At 38.0% G+C, this 27,363-nt stretch overlaps 1 protein-coding gene and 1 long non-coding RNA gene across 4 annotated transcripts in view; one reads left to right on the plus strand and one right to left on the minus strand.

Annotated features, from left to right (window-relative positions):
• The window catches only part of LOC111194772 (uncharacterized), a 101,104-nt gene extending 100,478 nt beyond the window's left edge, over positions 1-626 (minus strand). The window contains exon 1 of the long non-coding RNA XR_002651252.2: positions 508-626. This is a non-coding gene — a long non-coding RNA (uncharacterized LOC111194772). The remainder of the gene's footprint in view (positions 1-507) is intronic.
• On the plus strand, positions 431-26,803 carry pias1b (protein inhibitor of activated STAT, 1b). Of its 3 annotated transcripts, none has more exons than XM_049483487.1 (14): positions 431-519; positions 9,588-10,035; positions 15,183-15,267; positions 15,496-15,543; positions 16,414-16,504; positions 16,779-16,913; positions 17,040-17,145; positions 17,968-18,041; positions 18,456-18,616; positions 18,961-19,091; positions 19,406-19,589; positions 20,036-20,172; positions 20,600-20,640; positions 22,981-26,803. In XM_049483487.1, exons 2-14 carry the CDS (start codon positions 9,591-9,593, stop codon positions 23,287-23,289), a joined length of 1,947 nt encoding a protein of 648 aa, XP_049339444.1. In that variant the 5' UTR covers positions 431-519; positions 9,588-9,590; the 3' UTR covers positions 23,290-26,803. The 3 variants fall into 3 exon arrangements, with proteins under 3 accessions (XP_049339444.1, XP_007249207.3, XP_049339443.1); XM_007249145.4 differs by lacking the exon at positions 431-519 and adding an exon at positions 650-789; XM_049483486.1 differs by lacking the exon at positions 431-519 and adding an exon at positions 7,233-7,566.
• The last annotated feature ends 560 nt before the right edge of the window (positions 26,804-27,363 follow it).

Genomic DNA, 27,363 nt, shown 5'->3' on the forward strand with positions numbered 1-27,363 from the left:
CTCCCCTATTAGTGTCAGTGTACTGTCAAAATTATTTATAAACTGTAATTGTCTGCTAAAAATCTTGCTTAAGACCAGCTGTCATAACATATACTGGAAGACTAAGCTAGCTCGTTAACTAGCTCCTGGGGGTGTTTTAAAAATGTTTTTTTTCTGAAAGACCAGCTAGCTAGTCATGAGCTGGATTTGTTATTAGCAGGGTTCTGGGGAGCTGTGCTACCCGGTCAAATTGTGTGTTTATAAACGCAAAAATACATAAACAACAACATATTAAAATGCCCCTGGTAAGATATTTGGAACGCCTGAATCAATACATCAGTTTATCATGTTTCATTTTTTTCTTATTGGCACGCCCCCAACTGGGAAAGTCCGTGCTTATCTAAAAATCCGAGTTTCCCACTGGTAAAAACGAGTTTGTGGTGGCGTTCATGTGCTCTCATCTCGTAAATACGATATTACAGACACGACTTGAAGGCAGCAGGACTGTGTGACTTGATATTTCATTACCTTCATTTGGGAGTAAGGAGTTGAGTTATCTTTTATTTCTTCCTTCCTTTCTTTATTTTTCTGTCTCCTGCTGTATCATACTGCAGAAGTGGTGCGGTGTTGGAGGCTGCTGTGTGAACAGGCCTGTCTGAGAGTTAGTCTAATGGACTTTATGAAAAATGTAGGCGCTAATTTTGAACGCGCGTGAGAGCGGCCGTTAGTGGAGCGGCGTCTCGCTCACGTGCCGAGAGCCCAGCACGCCTGCGCCACACTAACAAGATGGCGGAGAGTGCGGAATTGAAGGTAAAGCGTAGCAACAAATTTACTGTTGATGCTGTTTGTAACTGGGCTTGTGCTCGGTGGTCTGCTGCGGTACGCGGTGTGTTTGTGTGTACACGAAGCCCGGAGCCGGGTGTGCCGTTAGCGGACCGGCTCGGACCGCGGCTTTGTCTCCGGGTCGTGGAACATTGTTATTGTTGTGATGTTGAGACTTGGTGGTGTCAGCTGGAGTAGCTTGGGCTAACCGACTCAGTTAGCTTCCTCTTCACGTTTAACTCCGCTTAAAATTGGGCTTCTGTAGTCTTTTAAACAGCTGGGTCGATGGTGAAGGCTTGACGCGAGTGATACTTTCATTTGGGTGTGTTTTTGGTGTGGAAAACCACCCATAAAGCTCGGTATTTGGTGATATGTCTGCTCTGGATTCGGTCGCTAGCTAGGTTAGCTGGTTAGCTTAGCTAGTTAGCCGTTTAGCTAGCGTTAGCTCTCTTCGTCCTCCTCCTCCACCACCACCGAGCTACTGCGTAGGCTGCCAAGCGGTGTCCTGTCGAATTATGCTACCCTGTCAAACCGCGCTACCTTAGTGTGTATTTAATTAAACAAATACATAAGAACTAAGTTACTATATTGGAGCATGTTCCCAGTAGAAGTCCCAGTAGACGTGGGTTAGTAGGTTAGTGTTTTTGGATAGCATAAATCACTGTATTATGGCAACGTTATGGCAATGAGAGGTCATTACAAACTGCTTTTGTATTAAAAAAAAATGATTGTTATAATAATTATTATTAATTTCCATTTGTGAGTCCAGGTTGTTTAATGCAGAACAAAAAAACAAAACAAAAAAAAGGTTTATTATGATATTAAAAAGTGCAGTTCAGCGCATGCGCAGTACCCTTAGGAAGCACGTATCGATGGGTAGCACAACTCGACAGAACACCGGCCAGCTCGCTGTGCTTCGCATAAAGCTTGACAGAGAAGCTAGCCAGCTACCGTTGAGTTAACCTTTAAAACCTCGATTAACGAAACATCACGGCTCCTTCTGGATTGTTTTTATAGCGAATGAGTCTGTCTTTATTTAAGTGGGGATATAAATACACACTTACCTGCAGTGGTCTGTTCAGAAATAAGAGCTATAACGTTAGCTAACCTAGCTAAGCTAACTTAGCTCGCGTTAGCTTAGCTCTGTCCACCATCATCGAGCTTCTTGCTGGTATAGTTAGCTTGTTAGGTTACGTTAGCTAGTTAGGTTAGGTAGCAGACGTAGCTTTATCTAGCTAACTAGCTAAGCGTTAGCTAAGCTAGCTGGATGTCTTGGCAGGAATATAGCTAACTAGTAAGCTAAGCTAGCTAACTAATGTAATTTGTCCAAGCTAGCTAGCGTTAGCTTTGCCAACTGCAGACATATAAATTAAAAAAGAGAAGTTTGCAATCAACAGGTCTTCGAGGTTAATTACAGCTTAGCATAGTCTTAAATTGAAGCTTATAACGTTCAATATAGGAAGAGGACTGGCCAAAAAATTCTCTCGCACCTTTGTGATATTAAATTAAATAAATGAATTCCAGTCTTATGTTTTTGCTTGATCAAATGGCAAGTTGTCAGAGTTTACAGTCAGGGTGCATAGGTCACCATTATGCTTTTGTGTGTGAAATGGTATCAGCAGGTGGTGGTGGTGGTAGCTAGCTAACACAACCTATCTGTCATTATGTGACGTGTTCCTTCAGTGTATCTACGTGGGTCGTGCACTCATTGATGTTTATTATCTGTTACAGTGGTTCTTCAGGCATCTCGGGTAGGTTTTATGGTTTATGGTGATGCCTAAGGTATGCTTAAGGCTTCTCAGGTGGACTATCGTCTGGTAATCCGATATTATTAGTTTCATTTTGTAAATGTTTTGCTTATGGTAGATGAAAACATATTCTCTAAGATACACATAAAAAGCTAAAGCATATTTTCTTCTTCTTATTATTATTATTATTATTTTATACACGGATTGTAGACTATTAACTCTATAAAATATCTGGTTTGGTTTCATTTTCAGTAAGACACCAAATACTCTTGGTTTTTTTTTGTGGATTAAGGAATTTTTAAACTAATTATTATTGGTCTGCTTCTTTCATGCTAAATTGTCGGTGTTGAGTCTTTAGACCCCACTTTATTGATTACATGAAAGATAAACTTAAAGTATGCTAGTGTTTTTTACACTGATGTTTTCTCATATTTGATTTAAACTACCACAGTGCATTGCCTTGCTTACAGTATTGATATATTGAGTCATAACCCATATTGAAGTTCTAGCCAGTACACAGCCAACTTATTCCAATATTATACACCAGATGACCTCAGTAAAGTGCTGAATGTGCTTAATTACTTGAGTTTGTAGTCTATTTATTTTTTCCATTGTAATTTTCAAAACATTGCATTTGTTTGTGTTGCACCCTGTTTTTCAAGTCCAATCGCAGCAGTTTTTCACTCATAACTGCAATAATATAATTATTAACCTCAGGTTTATGAGCCCTACACATACCCAACAAGTTAACTTAAATCACAGTAGTCAGTACATTATGATTATTAACTGAATAACAAACCTATGGATGCCATTTAGACACTTTAGTTCACTTCACTGCACCCCTGTTTTCTTCAATAGTGTTTTTGCATTAACCTAAAAGGACTAATCAAGCATCAAACCTTTCATGCCAGCTTGCAGATTGAAAAGGTGGGCAAGCTACACACAGTTTTTGAAGAACCATTTACACATTGTTTGATGTACTCCTGCAGAAGGAAGCTTTAGTAGTACATGGTCTAAAATGTTTGAGAACTACTGGCCTATTTTGCTGGCTTGTTTTATTATTCAATGTTAATTACTGTGCTCGTCTGTGGATTTTTTTTATTTTAAATAATGCTAATTTTATCTGAGGTACACGTAGCCTATGGCCTTTGTGACTCCAGAGGTATTGTTTTTAGTTGGAGAAATTTGCAAACATTCATTGCAACCCTTTCTAGACTAGTGTACTGTCAGTCAGTATGATGTACTTCACTTTGAAACAGTTCTATTTAAGTTATGTTTAGTTTCAACAAATTTAATTGGCTCTAACAACTGGCAACAATGCAGTGCAAAAAAAGCCATTTTCAATGAGAGCCCTCGATTTCCAGTGGCAGATAATGTGAACTAGGAGGAGTCAGCAACACAATAGAGTTGAACATTTAACATGCAAATTAGGAGAAATGCAAAGTGGTGATAACCAATGTGAATCAAGGAGGGTTCAGCAGGTATGTACAACCCATGTGAAAGTTTTCCTTTTCCCTGGTTCCTGTTGGAATGTGCCATTTTCAAGCTGCAACACTTGCATTAAGAGTGATGAGTTTGAAGTGTTTTATGCACCCAGAAAGATGCCTGCAATCACTTACAGCAAATGCAGTCTTCTCAGGCTGAATGCACTGAGAGTGATGCACACAAACGAATCTTTACAAATTATTTTCCTTTAGGATTATTGACTGATTTGTGGTTAAAAAGTGTGCGGGAGGTTGTGTGATCTTGTTTGACTTGTTTACTTTTTGTAAGAACTATAGCCAGTTGAACTACGGCATTGGTCACTATGATCTGGACAACAAGAGAAGGAAAAGTTGCTGTCAGTCATAACGTACAGTATTGGTTCACATGCTGCATTTGTTTTTGTATTTTTGTGTGTTTATGTGGGCATCCTAATGTTGGTTGTTATTCTTGTAGAGAGGAAATACTCTTATGACAAGTAACATCCTCTGAACTGAAGATGCTTCCTCTTTTCTAGCGGTGTCTTTCTGTACCCATATTTTAGTATGCCAGAGTGCACCGCCTTATAATGACCGCATGCAATGAAACCAAAAGTTACTAAATAAGGAACTAAGCACATGTATGTTATAAAAGCAGCATGTAAATGTGTTGCTTGTGGTGTCTAGTTTTTCATGCTGTGTTCAGTGCTATTGTACTTTTTTTTACCACATTAGGTCTGTACGATTAATCATAAACACGTCATAATAGCTGCTGTAATGCCTTGATCAACAAACTTTTACAAACCCACACACAGAACAGTGGCGCATGGATTTTTTCAATTGATCCATGGATTTATACTGGATGATTGTGAAAATGCCCTTAGCCACAACACAAAAAGATTGGAGTATTGTTTGATGTCAAATAAATACATTCACTGCTTTCTAAAGAAGAGAAGCTGTGTCTTAATTTCTGGCCGTTTTCACACTCTGCACCAAGCGGATTCTCGTAGAAAGTGTTCCGAGGTCTGAAAAAAAGGCTAGTGTAAAAACGCCCTAAATTATTAACCAAAACAATCATTACACATTTCTGTGCGTCTTTTTTCTTTGGGTAGGTTCACAAAAGCTTTGGCTGTTTACTGCTTTTTATTATTTGATTATTTATTTGATTATATATGCACTCACTCCACAAAGCTGATTTTATGTTGAAGCAGTCATGTTACAAAATAAACCAATCACACAACCCATAATCGGTACAGTGCAAGTGTCTTTACACTTCACCATACGTACCAATCCTGTGGAGCAAGCACACAGAGTCAGGAAAAAGAGGCTGGTGTGAAAACACCTAGAAGCTACTTAGCTATGTTCTAAATGGCTCTAAAAAGCTTGCTACTATACAATCAGTGTTAGCAACAGTAGATTTTTTTTCAGGCTGCATCCTCTTTCAAAATGAAGCGACCATAAATGATTTCAAATTAATTGACTGGATTTTATAACAATGTGGGTGATAAAAAAAAATGGATATGATGGACTAAGATGTTTGTGTTTTTTTCAGTCCAATATTTCATATTCCTTTTCGATTTCTTAACACAAATGGTGTTAGACTAATCTCAGTGCTACTGAGATTAGTCAGATCTGTATGAGCAAAGAACTTCTAAAATGACTTTAAATTTTAAGGCACGCCTTCTGTAATATCATGTGTTGTGGTATTGTCTCAAATTATGAGTAGTGACTGATGGAACTGCTTACTTGCCTGAGGCTTTGTTTTCATACAGCCGCTTTGCTTGTTAGCTAACAAAGAACTTATGAAAGCAACTAATTGGCAGGTTTTAAAATAACCTGTAAAGAAAAATCAAAGAGCATGCAAATCTAAACATCTGTTTAACAGAAGGCTGCCTACCACTTAACTGTCTCTCCATCAAACTCTTTAAATACAAGGTGGTGCATGCTTATTACAGAAACTTTGTTTGTTTGTTTACACATTCTTGTATATCTACCCAGTTTTCCTTCAAGTGTTTGGGCTAATCATTGCCCGTTTTCACCCACCGTAAGGAGACTGCAGGCATATCGGATTTGTTTCTCAAATCAGATCCTTTGAGATGACTGTATTTGCAAGTGATTAGATCGGATTTGTGAGTACTGACATCAAAAATGTTTGAGTTGCTGTGGTAACCTTTGCTACTTTTTTTTAGACCCCCGCTTTTTTTTTTTTAAGACCTCCTTCGCTTTGTATTTGATTAGGTTGTTTGTCGTGTTGAGTGATGCAAAAAAAAAACACTATAAGCTGCATCTGTACAAATCTGATTTCAATCAACTGTAGTAACTTGTTTCAAGTTTAATTAATTGAAGATTGTTCACAACAGATTGGTTGTGCACATTTAAGTGCTGCTCTTTGATGCAATATGCGTATTATACCTGTACGTTACAGGCTTATAGTTACCCTTGGGCAGGTTCTGAGTGATAAATATTGAAAATGTGTTAAAACATTTACTTTTTCCATCACATCAGTGCTTCATTTACAGGGATTGCAGGATATCTTCCTTCTGATTTCTCTTTGAGTCACTAATTAATGTCTCTTAGGGTTTCAGGTTACAGCAAGAACAAATCCAGGAACTTTAACCATTCTTGGTAAACACATTATTAAGTATCGAAATGTTACTGGGAAATATGACATAAGGAAAAAAACGCACACAATTATACATTTATGAGAAACCATCTTGGCCTGTGAGGAGCACAACACTGCCTATTAATGATCATCTGTAGCCCTACAACAAAGAATTGCAGCTTTTTGTGACCAAGCAGCAACTAAAGTGAGCCTTGCACAAAGTTGCACAAATCTTTTACTTATAAATATGATCTTATTAAGCCTTTCAGCATTTCTTTGCTGAAAATCTGTCTATATTGATACATCTGATCAGTCTGTCCATTGGTAGTTCAATTGGCACACCAAATGAACACACCAAACCACAGGCTGGGTTCCAGCTAAATGAAGACCTGATATTATGTGTTTTGAGGATTTAAGACTCCTTTCTAAGTAATTGATCTTGGAATACCCTAACAATATATTGCACTACATTGCACTTTTAACCATCATTTGGATTTGTGGAATAATGAGGAAGACTGTATGCACGTTTGTTTAAAAATTAAGTTTATGTCCATTTTATTTTCTTTAAACATTAAATTAGACCTATTAATAAACAACTAGGCTTCTCAGCTTTAGTTTCTCTTAACAGCAAAAACAGTGTATGTTGTCATGAATTTTCTTTTTAGCAAACACACGGTCATGCTAAAATGGCTGTGCCACATTTAAAGGAACGTGCACAAACAAAGGCTGCAACCTGTGTTTATTCACACATGTACACCAAAATAAATCAGATAAACACTGCCATCACAATGAACCTGACTCTATTTTCCTCTTTCCTGTGCTCTAACTCCCACTCTGTCTGTGGAGTGGCCACTGAGAGATAAGCCACACCTGTCTGTGATTAAGGGAAAACGCCCTGCGCAGCCCAAATTATAGAGTGAACTCGACTGTTCCACCTTCCTTCAGCCACATTTCGGTATAATTCAAATGTACATTTTCTATTATTTATAATTGTCATCTTTCTGGATTTTCTTTTCTCTCTCTCTTTTTTTTTATAAAGTCTGAGTCCACTGATTGATTTGACCAACCAGTCAATTTCCAGAGGGAAACCCTAGTTAACTTGCATCTAGCTTGAGCCCTTGGAATCAGTATGCAATATTACTAGTCAGTAAACTTCTGCAGTGCTCTCTCACCCTCCTAAAACGTGTATTGAGGAATGTGCTTATTTACATGTTCCCATATCTCACCTCCACTTGCCCAGACAGCACAGATAATGTGTATTTGTGTTTGGAGGGGGATGGGCAGGATTAATAAAGTGTGTGTTTGTCACCATGTTTGTATGAACAGTCTAGTTGGCATTTGACAATAAACCAGTGAGAAGTCTGGTCGTGTAGATGGAGAAATGTGAGCTGCTAGGGTCTGCAGTTCTCTTTGTTTTCTCTGGAGCTGAGCTTCACTGCTGTTGTTATGAAAGCTCAGTGGATCAAGCTTAGTCTCAATCTTCCCCTCCCCCAAAATCTCACCATCTCCTCCTCCATAGTTTTAATAGAAACCAAATGTCTGGTACCATGCTGTCCAGTTTTAAACTTACCATTCCAAAATGGTAAGAGTCAGTTTATCATTAATTTCTATAAACATTTGGTTTAAGTTAACTTTTTTTTAGGATATTTTAAGTGTCCCTCACATGTGAACAACTGTTGACAGGAGTAAGTGTGATAACACGGTTGCGTTAAAGTGGCTAGGCTTACTTTAGAACTTCTTTAGAAAATCTGTAGTGTTGGTGGCATCTTTTTCTAGGGAGTTAGTAGATTCTGCTGACAAAAAATATCATTTCATGTGTATTTCTGAAATATGGCAATGTATTTCTTGCTGACTGGTACATATTTATTAGTTTGAAGATAATTGTGGTCACTGTCTCAGTTTTGGGCTAGTTGTACAATTGAAGGTTATTATTGTCTTCAGGATGCTACTTATTCTTATTTATCATAGCTTTACGTGCAGTGTAAACACAGAGTGTAAATTATACATACCTAAAAAAATATTCTTGAAATGAATTAAACAAAAATCAGAGATTTGTATTTCAAATTCAAGATTTGATCAGTTATCGCCAAGAATATATTTAGCTAAATATTCTCAAAAAAATTGTGATATTATCGCCCACCCCTACTATCATTTTTTCTAAAATTTGCTTTAAACAGTGGCAATATATCTGTCTATTTATATTGAATCCTAACCCGTCTTGTGATACATATCATATCAACAAGTTCTTGCCAATTCACAGCCCTAAGGTACACTAGTAGTTTTGTTGTTCTGTACTATATATTGAGATTTCTGCAGAAAAGATTTGTATGGAAGATAAGTTAAAGAAAATATTGAGCAGATATACGCTGCCTCTGGGAAATAGATCATGTAAAAAGAAAACAGTGATGGGTTTCATTTTGTATCAAACAAGTTGATAGGTTTGATTTAATTTGGCTTATAATACTGATCCTACAGAGTGACTATTGCATATGTACACATTGCATTGACTATACTCAATCAATGTATTGTGCAAAAAAGTTTGTAAGGTAAAGCATTGCTATTCCTTGTCAAAACGTTTCAAAGATGCGAACTCCTTTATATCTTTTTTTTTTTTTTTTTTTTTTTTTTTTTGGCGTGTGGGGACATTGATTTAAAACAGTTCTGTAATTTCCTCATGCATATTTCAACAAATCACAGTCATGATTTAGGTTATCTCTTCCAATGGATGAACATTTAAAAATGAATTGAGAATTAGAGCAGACAGAACATAACATGTCTTGAGTTCTTACTGTCTGCAATCAATACGTTCTGAGGAAACGTAAAAAACACATTTTTTTATTAAACTTTTCCTAATTTGAGGTTGTATATAAATATTGTTCAACGTGAGTGCGTATATTTTTTATTTAAGTTTTTAGTCAAATAATTAGCTCAGTAAAATTAATTGCTGTACTTTTTCTGTCTTTTTGGCTCAAACAGCAAATGGTGATGAGCCTGCGTGTCTCAGAGCTTCAAGTTCTCCTGGGATACGCAGGGCGTAACAAGCACGGAAGAAAGCATGAACTCTTGACTAAAGCACTCCACTTATTGAAAGCTGGCTGCAGCCCTGCCGTGCAGATGAAGATCAAGGAGCTGTACCGCCGCCGCTTCCCTACAAAGATGGTGTCTCCCACAGACCTCTCCCTGCCTGGGGTCCACTCCACGACAGGCGGGGGTCACGGAGGCTTGCCCACCAGTCTGACCCAGCTGGGCTTTGACAGCCACGGCGCTCCCTCGCCTCTGCTGCCTGTCTCACTTTTGGGGCCCAAGCATGAGCTGGGCCTTCCACACCTACCCTCTGCCCTGCACCCTGTTCACCCAGATGTCAAGCTCCAGAGGCTGCCTTTCTATGACACGTTGGATGAGTTGATCAAGCCCACCAGCCTGGGTGAGTGATGTTCTCTCTGTAGGCCCAACACCCGCTACTCACTCATTTACATCAAGGTGCTTTTCAAGTGATTTATGGCTTATCAGGTTGGACCAGGTCCAGAGAGGCTATAAATAGCGACTGTGCTAAATATAAAGGAGTTATATGAAACCATGTGTTGTGCATATTTGTGCGCTCTTTTATATGGTAAGACAGAAATGTAACTGCCCTTATATAATGTTCGGACGTCACTACAATCTGCCTACTAGTGTTGGGCGATTTCCACAATTAATTTGGTTAATTCAAATTACAGTTTTAATGCGATTTTCAAAATGGAGTAATCACAGATTTACATGCAGACATTTTATCTTTTTAATCAAAAATATTTGAAAATGCTATTCATTTCCAAAGTGATTATCCATCTTACCTAGGTTACCGGTGCCTTCCTTTCATTAAAATCGAAAATATTTTTTTTCTGTGTTAAAAACAATAAAAAAATAGAAGATTATCACCCAGCACTACCGTCTACGGGTTTAACTATATTAGCATCCTATATCATGCAGATATTCTAAAACAGACATGCATAAACTATTATAATTATGCATTGAGACATTACATAAAAAATTGGTTCTTGTGAAGCCCCTTAGCTCCTTTTAAATCACTGCTTGTTTATACTGCTATTATAATGTTGTTTAAAATCATTATAGTTTGGCCATGTGTGATGTTTACATTTTAAGTCAATAGACGAGTGAAAGACATTCTTTCTCCTGGGTGTGATAGTCTTTCCGGAGCTGCTTCACACATCCTGCGTGATAAGCTGTGAAGTGATGAGCTTTTTGTTACGATAGCAGCTAGAGCTGCTCTTATCTCTCACCCACTCCTGAGGCCCTTCCTTTCTTTAAGGAGATTGGATTGCGTAACTCAGGGTTATTTTTGGACCTGTTGTACAGTTCAGCTATGAACATGAGTACATAAATATTTAGAGTGATATTCCACAAGACTAACAGCATATGTGATACTTGTTCCTGTGATCTCACATGAAAGGTATGTTGGTATAGAAACAGTTGGTCTGATATATGATATTCTTTATCTTTCATATGTATGAAAACGTTTTAAAATATTATGTTTTACATACTTAGAATTCCAAACACCAAAATTTAATTTTGTTTTTATTATTATTATTAGGGGTTCGAGCACGTAGTGCTAGAAACCCTATTGTAATTGTTCTGATTATTATTATAGTTCTTATTCTTTTTCTGCCATAGAAGTGATTGGGCAGAAGAAACCGTAAGGCCTACAGGGCTGAGACTTGGTCATATGGTAGTACTTCTCACCGCTACTCAGATTCAAAAGATGAGCCCGATCGGCCTCAAGGGGGCGCTATGGCGAAGGTCAACGCGTTTGGCCTCGTAACTCCTACGCCCTGATAGCTTGAGCAAAAATTCTTGCATTATATGATTCCTTGGTTAATGGCAGATAAAAAAGGTCAATAGAACCACTAAGCTCCGCCCACTTAGATTTTTTGCTATTTAGCATAATATGCAAAACCTACTTTTGAGAACTTGTCCTAGGGTCATTGACCAATCCTGTCATATTTGGTGTCAAACAACTCAGCAGAGTCCCAAGCTCAATAATTATCGAAAAAATTGAGAATTTTTTAAACAATATGGCCGCCATATGCAAATTAATCTTACCGTGGCACACCCAAATTTACTCTAACAGCTGTAACTTTTGAATGCTTAAACCTACACTAATGCCACTTTACAACTTTGATGCCAACATGATTCTGAGGTAGCCCGTCAATCTGTGTAGACATACGCCCCCAGGGGGCGGAGCCAAAGCTAAAAATCTGTTTCTCAGGAACCGTACAAGCTATGAAGCTCTCCTTTGGCATGTATCATCTATGGCCTATGTCCTAATGTTTTACAGAAGGAAAATTTGATATGCAAATTTTTGCGATCGTTATTAGCCAATCAGATTCCAGCAAGCTTTCGACAGGCTAAACAATCACCAATCAGGACGATACTTATACCCTACATGTATCTCAGGGCCTTCTATCATCCATTAAAATATGGCGTTGATTGGCCTCAAGGGGGCGCTATAGCAGAAAATCAGTTATATCTAAAAGTACAAGTGGCCTAGGCTTGTTATTCTTTTTTAGTTGTATACTTTGCTGTAGCCTTTACAACTTTGTAATTACATATGTTTACCAAAAATGCAAAGATTTTCATCAGTGGCCAAAAGAGTAAAAATTGCTCTTTTCGAACTTGTCTTTAAGTCCTTAATCAATCAAAACAAATTTGGTCTTGATGCAATCTTGAGACCCTGTAGGTAAATAATTATCAAAAAAATCTTGACATTTTAACTATTTGAGGCCCATAAACCTTGATCAAACATGTACGTGAAAGCCTTTTCAGAGTTATTTGGCCAAAACTCTGTCAAAGTTTAAAACATGCCAAAACTGTTGAAGCTACTAATTAACAATGACATTTGAAGTACATGTGCCAAGTATGAGCCAAATAAGTCTTCAGTAGGCTCTACAGTGAAAAAATAACTATTTTCAATTTATTCTATTTATCGCTATTTTCCAACCTAAATGGACAGAAGACAGGAACCTTTCACCCTATCAACACACACATTTATACACATATATAGACTGATAATCTGATCTTGATTGCAAATTTTCAGCCAAATCGGACATGTTTTGCCTCTACAACGGCTGGAAAACTACAGCGATTTTGTAGGCCTCAAGCCTGTATTATCGCTTTTTTCAAACCTAAATGGACAGAAGTCAGGAACCTTTGACCCTATCGACACAGAAATTGACATAAATATATAGACTGATATTGTGATCTTGACTGCAAATTTTGAGCCAAATCAGATATTTTTTGCCTCTAATATGGCCAAAGAGCAAAAGCCATTTTGTAGGCCATAAGCCTGTATTATCACTTTTTTCAAACCTAAATGGTCAGAAGTCAGGAACCTTTGACCCTATCAACACACAAATTTACACACATATATATGCAGACCACTTGATCATGAGTACCAATTTGGAGCCCAATCCGACTTTCCTTCTCTTTTTAATAAATAGAAACAAACTGATAGGGAATGTTCTGTCTTACTTATAGAGTGATAGATTTCCAGCAGGTTATATGTGGTCTCTTGCTGCGCTCTGGTGGTCATTTGGTGAAACAGCTACAGGTGAATTATTCTAAATTAAAGCTCTGCTGAACTTATTCAATCTTGCTTGTCTTGCTTAATTGAAGATCTTTATTCTTCTTGGTCATGCTAGTCAGCCACCTGGGTCATTCTTGTTTATGCTCCACCCATTTAATTTTTCTTTTATTTGCATAATATGCAAAACTTACTTTTGAGATCTTGTCCTTCGCTCCTTGACCAATCATGACATGTTTGGTGTCAAACAGTTCAGCAGAGCTTACTCCTCAATAATTATTAAAAAAATCTTTACATTTATAAACAATATGGCCACCATATGCAAATGAGTTCTACCATGGTGCAGTAAAATCTCTTTAACACATAACTTTTGAATGCTTAACCTGACACTAATACCACGTCAGTCCTTTGATCATTACATGATTCTAAGATACCCTGTCAGTTTAAGTAGACATACACCCCCAGGGGGCGGGGCCAATGCTCGATAGCTGTTTCTCTAGAACCATACAAGCTATCAAGGTCATCCTAGCCAATTATCATCTATGGCCCATGCACTAATGGTACACCAAATGAAAATTTGATATGGACACTTTTGTGGTCACTATTAGCCAATCACATTCCAGCAAGCTTTTAAAAGGCGGAATGTTAATCAGGTCAAAACTTATATACTATATACGGGTTATTTATATGCCCTTTTTATGCCTTGTGTTTTTTCAATTTAAGAACTGAATTTGTTTCACCAAATGCGCACTAGAGTGCAGTAAGACACCACATAAAACCTGATGAACACTACAGCTCAATTTATCAATGCTTTTCAACTAGTTTACTCACACCACTCATCTAGCATTGCCATTATGGTCTTTATGGTCACGCTGGTCACCCAGCTTGGTTATGCTGGCCATCCAGCTTGGTCATGCTGGCCATTCACATTGGTCATTATGGTCCTGCTGGTCATTCAGCTTTGTCCTCATAGTAATGGTGGTCTTCCAGCTTGGTCATACTGGCCAACCACCTTTGCCATGCTGGTCATCCAGTTTGGTCATTATGGTCTTCCAGCTTGGTCAATATGGTCAACAAGTTTGTCATCCAGATTAGTCATGCTGGTAATCTTCACGGTCATGCTGGTCATCCTCATCCAGTTTGGCGATGCCGGTCAACCGGCAACATGTTTTAAGCCTAACTGGCCTCCAGGGGTCTCTTTGCCTGTAACGCTCGAACCCCGTAAATCGCCGCTTGCGGCTATATTTATTATTATTATTATTATTATTATTATTATTATTATGAAGAATTTATTTATTCATATATTTTTTTTGTTGAATACATATTGAATGGTCAGGTAATCCCCTAAAATTTGGAATAAAAAAAATTGCCAGTGTACAGTGCCAGGAACCAGTAATAAAGGTGTGAGTTTTACAGATTGTATCCACAGTTTGTATATTTTCTCAACTAAGTTAGCTAATGAAATTATTCGGATATAGTTTATGGTGCAATTTAATATTTTTGTTCATCATATTTAGGTTCTGTTTTTATTAATATATTTTTTATAATAGTTACAGTGGAAGCCATTACCACACTCTAGACTGCAACAACTTCAATTGTGTCTTGTTTGTTAGCTTATTGTAAGGTTATTGGCTACCTCTGTAATTTAAGCAATATTGTAGATTGTCAAATGCCCTAATTATATAACAAACTTTTTTCTTCTTTTTTGTTTTGTACCTTTTTTGCGTTGTTATATATTTTGTTATTGTTTGTGTGTGTAATTACAACACAGTCACAAAACATTAGCAAGAGTTTTTTTTACAGTCACAGCCCCTGTTTTAAATGTTCTATTTCTTTGTATTGTTTTTAAAATTGATGTTTTTTTGGTACAAAAACAAGACTGATTCCCTCTCACTAACATACAACTGTTAATGTAGATTAATGTCTCTGGTTGCCAATTCATGGTTCAGTTCTCATGGATTATTTTCTTCTCTTCCCTCCTATCTGTGTTTCAGCATCAGACAACAATCAGAGGTTTCAGGAAACATGCTTCGCTTTTGCTTTGACACCTCAGCAAGTCCAGCAGATCAGCAGCTCGATGTAAGTGTAAAGGGGAAGAATGGTGACTTAATTAGGAGCGTTTTTTCCATGTGAAGATACACGTTAAGTACTGGCTTGAAACCAACTACTGCAAGTAATAGCTGTTACTGCTGCTCACTCCTCCAAAGCTTCGGTGTCTCTAACATGCCCAAGCTGTCTTTCAGAATGTTTGGTATGCTGCATCTCACTCGCCTATTCCCCCCCTCCTCCCCCTCTCTGTTTTCACAGGGACATCTCTGGGACCAAATGTGACTTCGCAGTACAGGTTCAGCTAAGGTACACTCTATATCCAGTAGGGGTGCAAGAAGTCAATATCGTATTTATCAATATCAGTATTGTATTGTATTTCAGTTTTATTTTGCAGTACTGCACACTATCAGTTTTTAATTTGTAGTTTACATATAAATATCAGTATAAGATCAGATTTTATAAATATGCTAGTGTCTTTCTTACACTATCACTTTTTTTTCTAAAACATTTATTTAAACAGCATACCCCTTGCTAACAGTATCGCAACATGATATCACATTGTGATATATTGAATCATAAGCCCAAAATCATGATGCGTATTGTACTGCCAAGTTCTTTCGAATACACAGCTCTAATATCCAGTGATCCATGTGTTTGTGGACACCTGATTTAATTAACACATTCTGCTACTTTAAGTTGCACTCATTGCTGACACAAGTGTGCAAATTGCTTGTCTAGACCCTGAGGAGAAATGTTGCCAATAGAAAAGGACTCACTAGAGCAGATAAACATGAAACTGTTTTGAATTTTGGAGCAGTTGAACTTGTTCTTTGGAATGGTGGTGCTCCATACACAACCTTAGGAACGACCTGAGGTGATTCAACATCCTGTCTACCTTTTATGCTCTTGACTTGGCTCTACTTAAAATCAAATCCTCACAGAAAAGCTCCAAAATCTTGTAGAAAGTCAGTGCTGTACAGTAATACTGAGTACTGAGGCAGTTAGTCCAGCTGAAGCAGAATAAATTGTAGCTGTTCTTGAATGTTTAGGTTATATGAGCATTCCAGTGCCTTTTCTGTTTGGGTTTCTGTGGGCCAGTGAAGATCTTTCCCAAACATTCCTAAGGTGGCCCCAAATCATTACACACAGGTCTAACCTGCTCTTTCTTCTTTGCAGGTTTTGCCTATCAGAGACAAGTTGTCCTCAGGAAGACCATTTCCCTCCCAACCTTTGTGTGAAAGTGAATGGGAAGCCCTGTAACCTTCCTGTGAGTGTGGCCTTGTCAACGATTTTATTTAAAATCAAAACATTAGTTTTACAGCATGCATCAGATTAAATAAGAGAGATAGCACGAGTATCAAATGATCTTACAATTGGTTTGAACCTTACTTTTTATATATATTTTGTAATTACTCACTAGCTCTTAGCTTTCCTTCTCTTATCAGATTGTGTAATGTTAGTCACTAACAATCAATGTAACATTAAAGCACTTCATTTGCTTTGTTGTACACTTCTAATGAGCAATTTCTAATGATCCTCAGGGCTATCTTCCACCAACTAAAAATGGAGTGGAGCCAAAGCGACCAAGCAGACCTATCAACATTACCTCTCTTGTCCGGTTGTCCACAACAGTACCCAACACTATTGTGGTGTCTTGGACGTCAGAAATCGGAAGGGTAGGAGCTCTAAATGACTCTGATAACACTAAAACACTGCCTTGGCACTGTCATTAATACAGAAACAATTTTCATATTGCAGCAAATTTAAGTCTCATAAGTTGTGTGTTTCTGGTGTTCATTTAGAGTTATTCCATGGCTGTGTACCTTGTCCGACAACAGTCCTCTTCAGTGTTGCTACAGAGACTTCGGTCGAAAGGCATCAGGAACCCAGACCACTCTAGAGCACTCAGTGAGTTCAACATTGGACCTCTTTTTTTCTATAAGTTTTAGAGTATTAAGCCCAATTAATCCAGATGAGTTTTTGCAAAGACTAGGGGCACTGTATAAGAAAGTCAAATTTATATAAATAATTATATGTGACTTGACCATATAAAACAAGTTTCACTTTATGCAGTGCTCTATCCCGTACAACTTTACAATTACATGCCTTTTAAAAAATACATTGTTTTCCTTCTTTGAGCAGTTGTGTTAAATTGGATTATACTTTTTTAACTAGTCCTAGAACGTTCAGTGAAAATGTTGGCTTCTTGACCATTTATGTGACCAGCACATTGATCAGGAATGGCTTTTTTAGTGATATAGCTGTAACTAATCAGTAAAATGTGTCATACCATTTTATGGCCCTTATGCTGCTCTTTTTTCTACAGCTGTCAATGTCAATCTAATAAAAAACGGTAAAGATATCTTATGAAACTCACTGATATATAGTAATGATATTTGGAGACCTTTGTTCAGTTCTGACCCAATTTTACTGAGCTTCTATATGGGTTTTTTGGGCCTCATTTTGGTGTGCATATTAAAATACAATTATTTTAGATATATTATTTTTAGTTAGTTTTTTTTTCTGACATTTATGGCCTTTTTTCCCCTGTTCTGCCTATAAATTAAGAACAAACTGCATTAGCTCTTATTAGGCCTATTTGAATCCAAATGTTTGAGTGTGTCTTGTCTCTTGAGCCGATACATGCTTGGACCCGCTCATTGCAGCTTGCAGCTACACTTTTGGTTTTGTTTTTATTCATTGCTCTCATAATTTTTAATATTCCTACAGTTAAAGAGAAGCTGACGGCTGACCCTGACAGTGAGATTGCTACAACTAGTCTGAGAGTCTCTCTACTTTGTCCGGTATGTAGTTTTGCGCCATTTCTTTTGTTTTTTTGTTATAAAACTCTAATTAATTCTATAGACCAGATTCTATACAGATCATAGAATAAGTATTTAGTATTTAGTGCTCTTGAAGTGTGCTGAACTGTACTAAAATACAATGGCATCTCTTTAGGATTTTGTTCACTGCTGACAGAGAGCATTAAACATTTGGTCCTTCTCATACACGTGCTGCTCCACCCACTGCCTCAGGACTGAAACAGCCCCACTTTCAGCCAGCACAGTGTTTTTATGGCTCCTATTTAACTGGTTGTGCATTGTCTCTGTAATATATAGACCACCTCTCAAACGTGTAAACCAGAATGATTATGATGCTGCTTATATGTTGTGGCTGATTTATTTATCTGTGTGTTACTGTTTGTGTGTAAACGGCAGCTGGGGAAGATGCGGCTGATGATTCCCTGTCGAGCGCTGACCTGCTCGCACCTGCAGTGCTTTGACGCTACGCTCTACATCCAAATGAACGAGAAGAAACCCACCTGGGTGTGTCCAGTCTGTGACAAAAAGGCCCCATACGAGCACCTCATCATTGACGGGTCAGTGCCCTATTACCTCACAGAAAGGCAGCTAAATCTGTGAGAATCCAAACCTCTGCAGATTCTTTATTTGAGTGCTCTTGCTTTTAACATGTTGCAACAAATCAGCTTTCAACCTTCAAAGTTCATGTCATTTTTTTTTTTGAAAACTAAACTGTTGGACATGATTAGCTTTTGACTTACTAAGAATCTGTTCTCCTTGAATAAAAACACACATCACAAGGTTTTTGTTTTTTATATTCTGTTTTCTTTTTAAGATGTTGTTACTTGTTGAGATGTAGAAATTTAAAGAGAGGTGCATTATTTATTTATTTATTTATTTATTTTATTGTTTTGGGACACAGGTTGTTTATGGAGATACTAAACAGCTGTGTAGACTGCGATGAAATCCAGTTTAAGGAGGACGGCAACTGGGCTCCAATGAGGTCTAAAAAGGTGGTGCAAGAGGTATCCGCCTCCTCCAACGGCCTGGAGGGTAAACATATTAGTTTCACTTTTCTGTATCTCTTTACTTTTAGAGGACACTGTAGATGATATATTTGCTTTAGTAATCAGGGGGAAATTTTACATTCCCATAAATGTGTTATCAAATCATATCATAACATATTATCTGTTTTCAATTATTAACTATCCTTTTTAAGGGCATGTGCACATGTAAACAGATTATGCAGATTCAGGGTCTCAGTTTAACTTAAAAAAAAATACTACCTGTGCTCTTTACCAATTTCAAGTTTAGCTTTTTTGGAGAATTTGTTCTAAAATAATATTTTTTGTCTTCTTTTTTTTCAGGTTCATGTAGATCAGTGGTTTCTGAGCACAGAAACAGTTCATCCAATAACAGTAGTAACAGTAAAAAAGTGGAAGTGATTGACCTGACTCTGGACAGCTCCTCAGATGATGATAATGATGACGAGCCGCCTTCCAAACGAGCTTGTCCATCTCTGTCACCCATTTCACCTCCAGTCAGCAAAGGGTATGTCTCTGTTATAAAACACATGTGGGGAAAATGTACAGCTTGCTTGGAACTGAGCTACTAAATGTTATTTTTTCCATAATAGTAATAATAATAGGAATAACAATAGGAATACCAGGATATCAGAGTAAGTGACATTAAGTTCAAATTGTCATAAGAATTGTAAGAAGTGTAGGATCTGTGGTATACCTAAGTTTTTGATCAAAATATATGTATATTGCTGTGCTGTAGCTCCCCCCATTGGCCAATTGGGGTAATTTTGTTGTCTGTTGAGGTACGCACACAACCTGCATATATTTTTGTTTTGGTTATTTACAGTGGTACCCAGCCTGGACATATGGACACATATGTCTTATAGTCTGGACATATAGGAGCATTATTCTGTTTCTAGTATTAAATTAAAAAGTTTTTATTTGTTTTTTTTGTTTTTTTTTTTGCTCGTACAGGGTGTTAAATCTTCATCGGGCATCACCAGTGACGCGAGCTCCCAGCATGCCAGCAGTGGAGACAAACTACATCCCTCCTCCCCCTCCACTTATTCAGGATTATCGTCCCTATTACCACACACCCAGTGACCTACCAGGTATGTGCCTTAACTGCTTGCTAAGCTGAGAGTGCTTTTGTTTTTTATGAGGCTGCAGTGATGTCTGCTATGTTATTTCAGTCTAACCCATAAAAGCCCATGGTGACGTTTGTGTCACAGAGGCTTTAAAAATGTGTCTTTTCTCCCCCCCCACAGTATTTTGTTGTGCAGTGTTGTTGTAACATAAATGTTGCATCAGCATTTAAACATTAGAATATTTAAGTGATTTTTCTGTCTCATTAAGAAGAAAAAAAAAAACTAACTGCTCAATTAATTTTACTTAACCACTTACTTTGAATACATGTTAAACAGATTTGGTGTTTTTATGGCTAATGCAACCTTCAAGGCAGAAGACATGCTTAAGTCTTAAACAGTTTTACTCTGGTATTCTAATACGTTTTTGCTGGATTTCATTTTTCTTCCACAGAGCTGAACTTCTTTTCATTTCTACAAGGGGAAAATCATCCGGTAAGCTCTGAGTCTGTTAATTATGACTATTTTTAGCTTGGTTTGCCATTTCAATTTTAATTTCTTTCCACATAAACTGGCCTTCAGGCTCAGCAAGGGCCTACACACTCAAACACACAGCAGAGAAACATATACAGGAAAAGACTAGACCCGCTTGCACAGGGCTCATCCTTATTTCAGACTTGGTATTTTTTTTCTGGTAATCTCCAATCTAGTCATATAGTAGAATATTGTATTTTACAGCACACAATGGCTCCTAGATATTCATGTCTTATCATAGGTTATAAGTAATCCTCTCTGTCTGCAGTGGCTAGCAATTTCCCAGTTACACACCAGTGAAACAGATGCTCACAGTAAGTTGATTTGTAATACATGAACATCTTAAATAAGAGAGAGTGTTGTATTTAATACCTGGGCAACCATTAAAAAATCATCTCTATTATGTAATACATGATCATCTTAAAGGGATAGTTCGGGATTTTTGACATGAATCTGTATGGCATCAACATGACCAGTGTCGTGCATTCTCACTGACTTACCCCCGACCATGTCCGGTGAGCGGAGTTCTTGTCCAGTATTGTCCGAGCCGAAAGTAGTCCGGCATGTTTGCTGGGGTCACGAAACGAAAGCGTTTTTCTTCCCAAAACAGTACGAGTGCAAAAGAGTGATTTATTTGCATAACAAAAAACGGTGTCTGCAAAAGTCACGCCTCATTATCACTGGGGCACTACTTTCATTTTGGATCAGTGCGCATGTCATTCTAACTTGCGAGCAGCGCACTAGTCTTTCAGATCATTGGCTGCGCTCAGCTTCAACCAGCAACGCAAAGAGCAAGCTTTAGAGAGAAGTTTATCGGCTTTTAGAAGCTTCTTGAACACAGATTTATACATTTGTATGTGTGTGTGTTAAAATGGTGCGGACTTGTGATTATCCAGGCTGTAGCAACAAAGATGTGGCTGATTCTCCGCACAGTTTCCATCGTATCCCCGTGACTGACATTGCTCTCAGGCAACTTTGGATACTTGCAATGGGCTTCCATGTGGACACCAAAGTGGTGAAAATGAAGAAGCTTCGTGTTTGCGGTGCGCACTTCAGCGAGGATGACTATGTTTCTCCATGCCCGCTGTTGTTTGTGATGCAGGCAGCAGCTGGCCCGCCGACGTCCTCATCAATTGACAGGTTCTGTATCTCGGGCATAACTAAAACCCACTCGTGGCAGCAGTAACATTCCACCTCTGTCGGCATTAGTTCGCACTTCAAACAAGTGCACCAGGATTTGTCGGCCACCCTTGGTATCGCAGCAGCAGCAGCAGCGGCTCCAGCTTCGGTCTCAATCATTTCTCTGTCCACCCTCTCTCTTTCTGCATCCAATTCGATTTGGGCAAGTTCCTCCTCAGTATACTCAGGCTCATAAAGATACCCCCTTGGCTCTGAGCGGAAATCAATATATTCCTCGTCGCTCTCGTAGTCCGACATGTTCCCGAACAGTAAACAGTGAAATCGAAACCGTAGGCTAGCTGCCAGGTTGCGCAATCGCGCGCACTGATCCAAAATGAAAGTAGTGCCCCAGTGATAATGAGGCGTGACTTTTGCAGACACCGTTTTTTGTTATGCAAATAAATCACTCTTTTGCACTCGTACTGTTTTGGGAAGAAAAACGCTTTCGTTTCGTGACCCCAGCAAACATGCCGGACTACTTTCGGCTCGGACAATACTGAACAAGAACTCCGCTCACCGGACATGGTCGGGGGTAAGTCAGTGAGAATGCACGAAACTGGTCATGTTGATGCCATACAGATTCATGTCAAAAATCCCGAACTATCCCTTTAAATAAGAGAGAGTGTTGTATTAATAACTGGGTATCCATTAAAAATTAAATCTCTATTTTGTGCTACGAAGCATCAGATTGCTACTTAATAAATAGGTTGAATACAAGCTCCACCACAACCCAAATACAACACTCAAATCCTACATTTGCTGCTATGAATCATTGAGTACTTGTACTTCTGTTACTGTAATCACGTTTTGATGGTGATGTGGAATTGTACTGGACATTATCTTGCAGGACCTTCACTTACAGGACATCAGCATACATATTCAGTGTGGTATTAGTACTTTTACTTGTGTGAAGGCTGCAAAACTCTCAGTTGCCAACATGAAAACTAGCCTGTTTTAGTGGTTATTATCTTCATTTATATACATTGGTTCCAGACCTTTGAACAGCTGTACGTGCTTTATGTTATCATGTAGAATTGAAGCTACTGTGTGGGTATCTGACTTATGCTCAGGTCCTGTTCTATATTGCTGTAAACTGATAAACTGTCTGTTCTTCACCTCCAGCATTACAACATGGTGATGGCAGCAGCAGCCGCAGCATCCGCCTCAGCTTCGGAAGATCATGAGCTCCTCCTGAACCGCTTCATGCCCTACAACTCGCAGCTGTACCTGGACCAGGCGGGCACACCGGTGAGCGGCTCGCTGGCACCAGCCAATGGCAGTGGGGGGAGCAGCAGTGGTAGCAGCAGCAGCTTGGTGTCATCCAGCAGCTTGCGGGACGCCCACCCCCACAGCAGTGTGTCCCGCTCACGGTCAGACGCTGCCGCCTCGGTCATATACGGCTCCATCCCCGACGTCATCTCACTGGACTGACCTCACGAGGGCGCCACACCTGGCCCTTATCATTATCCATGGGAGTCGAGAGAAGTTCCATGCACTCAGAGAGGATTTAAACACGAATGAGAAAGGGAGAGAAGAGGAGAACAGAAAAATAAAAGAGAGAACTTTTGTATAAAGAAGAGAAGAAAAAGAAGAAGAAAAAATGCTGTACAGAGAAGAAATATCTATTTTCAGTTTTACTTTTGTATATAAACAGGACGCTGCCTGCTCAGTGCGTGACTTCAGTTGATATTTTTTGTGTGGATACTGAAGATGTTTTTTCACTGCTCTGTGTCTCGTCCCTTGATCTTATTCTTTACCTTTTATACTCTTTTTGCTATTTCGTTTCACCACAAACACTTATTTTAGTCCTAGTCATGGAATTAGACTCATCCTTGGTCAGTTTTTCCTTGTCTTGACGCAAGACTCTGGCCTCAAAACGTTTGTTTTGTTTTTTTGAGGGGTCAGTAATGTTATTTAAGGACACTTTCTTGTGCAGGTAATTTATAAGGCTTTAACTTATGTAGTTTGTATGCTGTATAAAAGCATTTCCTTACGCCATTACAGGATCGAGCCATGAGGCACACTCGAGACGGAAGCGGCAGTCACCCATTATTTCAACTTTTGTTGGCATTTTGCTTTCATTTAGCTCTCCAAATGGTTTGCAAAAGATGTGTGGATGAAGAGTTATGGAGAGACCACTGTTGCACAGATCTCACATAATTTAAAATGAGTTCTTTATCAGCTGATCAATGAGTTGGGGCAGAGCATCAAAGGTGTCAGGTACTATGATGTGATGCATTTATTTATCTAATCACCTGGGTGAGTTACAACTGAAGGCTAAAGAAATTGCAGTATTATATAACCTTGAGACCTTAAAGGTAAATTAAATTTCATTGTAATTCACACTCATTTATGAGGCGACTGGTAAGAGGATATTTATTGTCACTGTCATGCAAAAACCCTGTATCTCTGTTTTGTTTCATTGTGTCAAACTTTCATGATGACCAGTTCAGTAGATTTGGAAAAAAGTATTGATTGGTGACAGTGACTATATTATAATGTTGTAAACGTTATATAAGGTGTGCATGCTCTCCACACACCGGTCAAAAAGATTAACACGTATAAACCAGAAAACATTGATTTTACATCTAAAATCTCAAAGAGGAGATTGCAATTGTGTTGGCTAGCAGAAATCGGTTTAACAGGCATTGATTATATTGATAATCAAGGTTTTCTTCACTGGTTTGGGTTAAGAGTTAAGTTAATTCTTATGCAACTCTACCACAGCGCCCTTTCCTCATAGACTGTGGTAAACAGTCTCAGAGATGCTTTAAAGGGATAGTTTAACATTTTGATAGTTGAGTCTGATCAAATGAGCAGTAAAGAAGATCTATAGAATGACCATATTCTGTTTTTCATCATTTCATTCAGTGGGTCGACACATGATTTACATTTTTTAAAAGGGCAGAGTTCTTTATACCTTTTTTAGGATAGGTAGTGGCTTTGCCTAAAACCCTAACGACTCCCAACTCTTCGGAAGCTTAAGTGCTTCTTTTGCATTGGAGAAATTACATTTTGTTGATGGTTTCTATAAAAGCCTTTTGAAAACAAAGAAAGAGTTCCATCACAATTATGAGTCAAAGGCTACGTTCACATTGCAAAACCTCATTAACCTATTCTAATAATTTAATTTAGTTATCTTGAAAATTCGTAAATGTAAATGTAGGACCTGTATCTGTTTAGATACTAGATACCATACACACAAGTGAATAGCACGTTCATAGAGTTAAGTGGATGTATGATATACAATCCGACTGTTCACACTCATGCCTACAATTCAGATGTCAGATCAACTGACAAATATAAAAATGAATCAAGTAATTTTGAAAATATTAGATTTAAGATTTTGAAAATTTTGAAAAAATGATCTTAGTGACAATAGTCTTATAATTAGAGTAAACGTTGCCAAAGAACCCATTTCAGTACTGTTTAGAACCTGACTTTTCTCAAAGTGTGCATTTGTATAGTATTTTCACTGTCATTAAATTCAGCTTACAGTTATTTAATTTAGTCTTTTTGTAGCATTTCTTTTGGTCCATTGATAATGAAATTTGTATGTACAATGAAAGGAACAAATGCCAGACTCAGACTGTCAAAGCCAAAAGCGACTAAAACGGAAATACTTGGTTTTTGCTTAACAAGAATAATATAAAAAAAATGTTTATATTATCAGCATTTTATGAATCTTTTGCCCTCATGAATTGTCAACAGTTCAAAGAAGATTTCTACAGCAACAGTTCCACAGACGTTCGGGTTATTCTTCAGACAACTTGTGACTGGATGAAGTGGCTTTGTGAAATTGTGTAGGCTTACTTCAGAAAAACTGCCATTTCCAAAAATGTTCATCTATCCTTTTATAGTCTATGATGTTTCTGCAGGTGATCTCACAGCCACATCATCTTTCCTGCCCCCTCCCGTCCCTTTGTATAAAACTGAATTTATTTATTTTTATCTATATATTATATTTTTACTATCTTTGACAATTATGCTTTACTGTCATTGAGCATTTATTTCCTCAGTAATTATTTAAAGAGCTCTCGTCACTCGCTTTGCATTGTTAACAAGTATCTTTTATTTGTCCTTGTGTCTCTCATTCTTTCATGATGCTCTTTGTCTGTGCTGTACCAGATGCTTGAGGCATCAATTCCATCTCCAGAATCTATCATGCTGTGTCAGATTTGACTTTTTTTTTTGGTTGGTGTTTTTGTTGCTATTAAACACTTGAACAATGAATGCCAGCTGAGTGTGAACATCCTCTGGCTCCATTGTGACATTTAAGAACCTTTAAGAAGTGATTCAAGACCCCTCGTCAGACGAGACAGGCTGCAGCTCAATTGCTCACGGTCACTGTGGTCCAGACACTGGCTATTTTGAAGGCATACATTCATACATGTAGACCTTATACACACACAGATATGCGATGCATCTGATAAGAATCATCACACACATGCACTGAGGGACCATGAACTGATCTCAGCATCTCCAAAAGGAGATTACACTGAATTTAAGCCATGAAGATAAGTCGGTCAGTATCTAGCTTCAGTGAGGGGACCTGTGATTTATTCATTTTTATGATTACTCCCCCACAAACACATACACAGATAATTGCCAAGCACACAGTCTTTATTACACATATTGAAACAACCCCCAGTCTTTCATTATTTTCAGACGAGAAACAGAATCATACCACTAGACACGGGAGTGGGGCCCATTTTAGCTGTACCAGTAAAGGCTGGCCAGCATGAGTTCTCTCTGCCTTAAATTCTTGTATTATTTTATGGTACATTATGAGAGAAATCATTATGTATATCAAGCCACTATTGGTTTGTACAAAATATCAAATAAATTATTTATTATTTGCTTTGGAATACATTGTTTACCTAATGAATGTCACTTGTTTATGTAGAGAGCGGTTTAGCTGTAATAAAACAAATACAACTATTAACCACTTCTGTCTTTATTACCTACTCTACATCCAGACTGTGAAATTTTGAAAATCAGGACTTGCTCACATACCACCATTAGGGTTCCAGTGGTATGAGATTTTCATTGTATGACAATATAAGAAATATAAAAATAAGCTGTTGTGTTGTATAATTAAAGTATGTGATGTTATTTTGCTTGTTGGCAGCAGAGGTGGAAACTTTGTTCACCATCTTCAAATAAGTGAAAGTGCTTATACCATACAGTAGATATATATTCAGTTACAAGTGGAGATCCTGCACTAAAAATCGTAAGTAAAATTATGTTAAGCTATGATGTTTATCACTATGAAAGAGATTTGAAAGCGTTAAATCTGCTGATTCTTAGCATAATTTAAATGATGTGGATTTTAAATGGTAGAGCAAGCGAGGGGAGATAATATATGACGATTTTTATAGCAGATATGTCTCCAGTGTTCAGGCACCGTATGATTTATAATAAAAATATTTAAAACGCAGCATATTAGAACATGCTCCTAGCATAAGTGTAGGTGGGCTTTTGGATATACTATATCACTGTGTT

The sequence above is a fragment of the Astyanax mexicanus genome, chromosome 9 (assembly GCF_023375975.1).
Source record: "Astyanax mexicanus isolate ESR-SI-001 chromosome 9, AstMex3_surface, whole genome shotgun sequence".
NCBI classification, from domain to species: domain Eukaryota; kingdom Metazoa; phylum Chordata; class Actinopteri; order Characiformes; family Acestrorhamphidae; genus Astyanax; species Astyanax mexicanus.

What these genes read in the sequence shown, in the direction of transcription:
- pias1b (XM_007249145.4), top strand. Translation starts at nt 766, where the DNA reads ATGGCGGAGAGTGCGGAATTGAAG. An exon ending in GATCAAGCCCACCAGCCTGG is followed by an intron (nt 10,036 to 15,182) that starts GTGAGTGATGTT and finishes TCTGTGTTTCAG; the next exon opens with CATCAGACAACAATCAGAGG. An exon ending in TACAAGGGGAAAATCATCCG is followed by an intron (nt 20,641 to 22,980) that starts GTAAGCTCTGAG and finishes CTTCACCTCCAG; the next exon opens with CATTACAACATGGTGATGGC.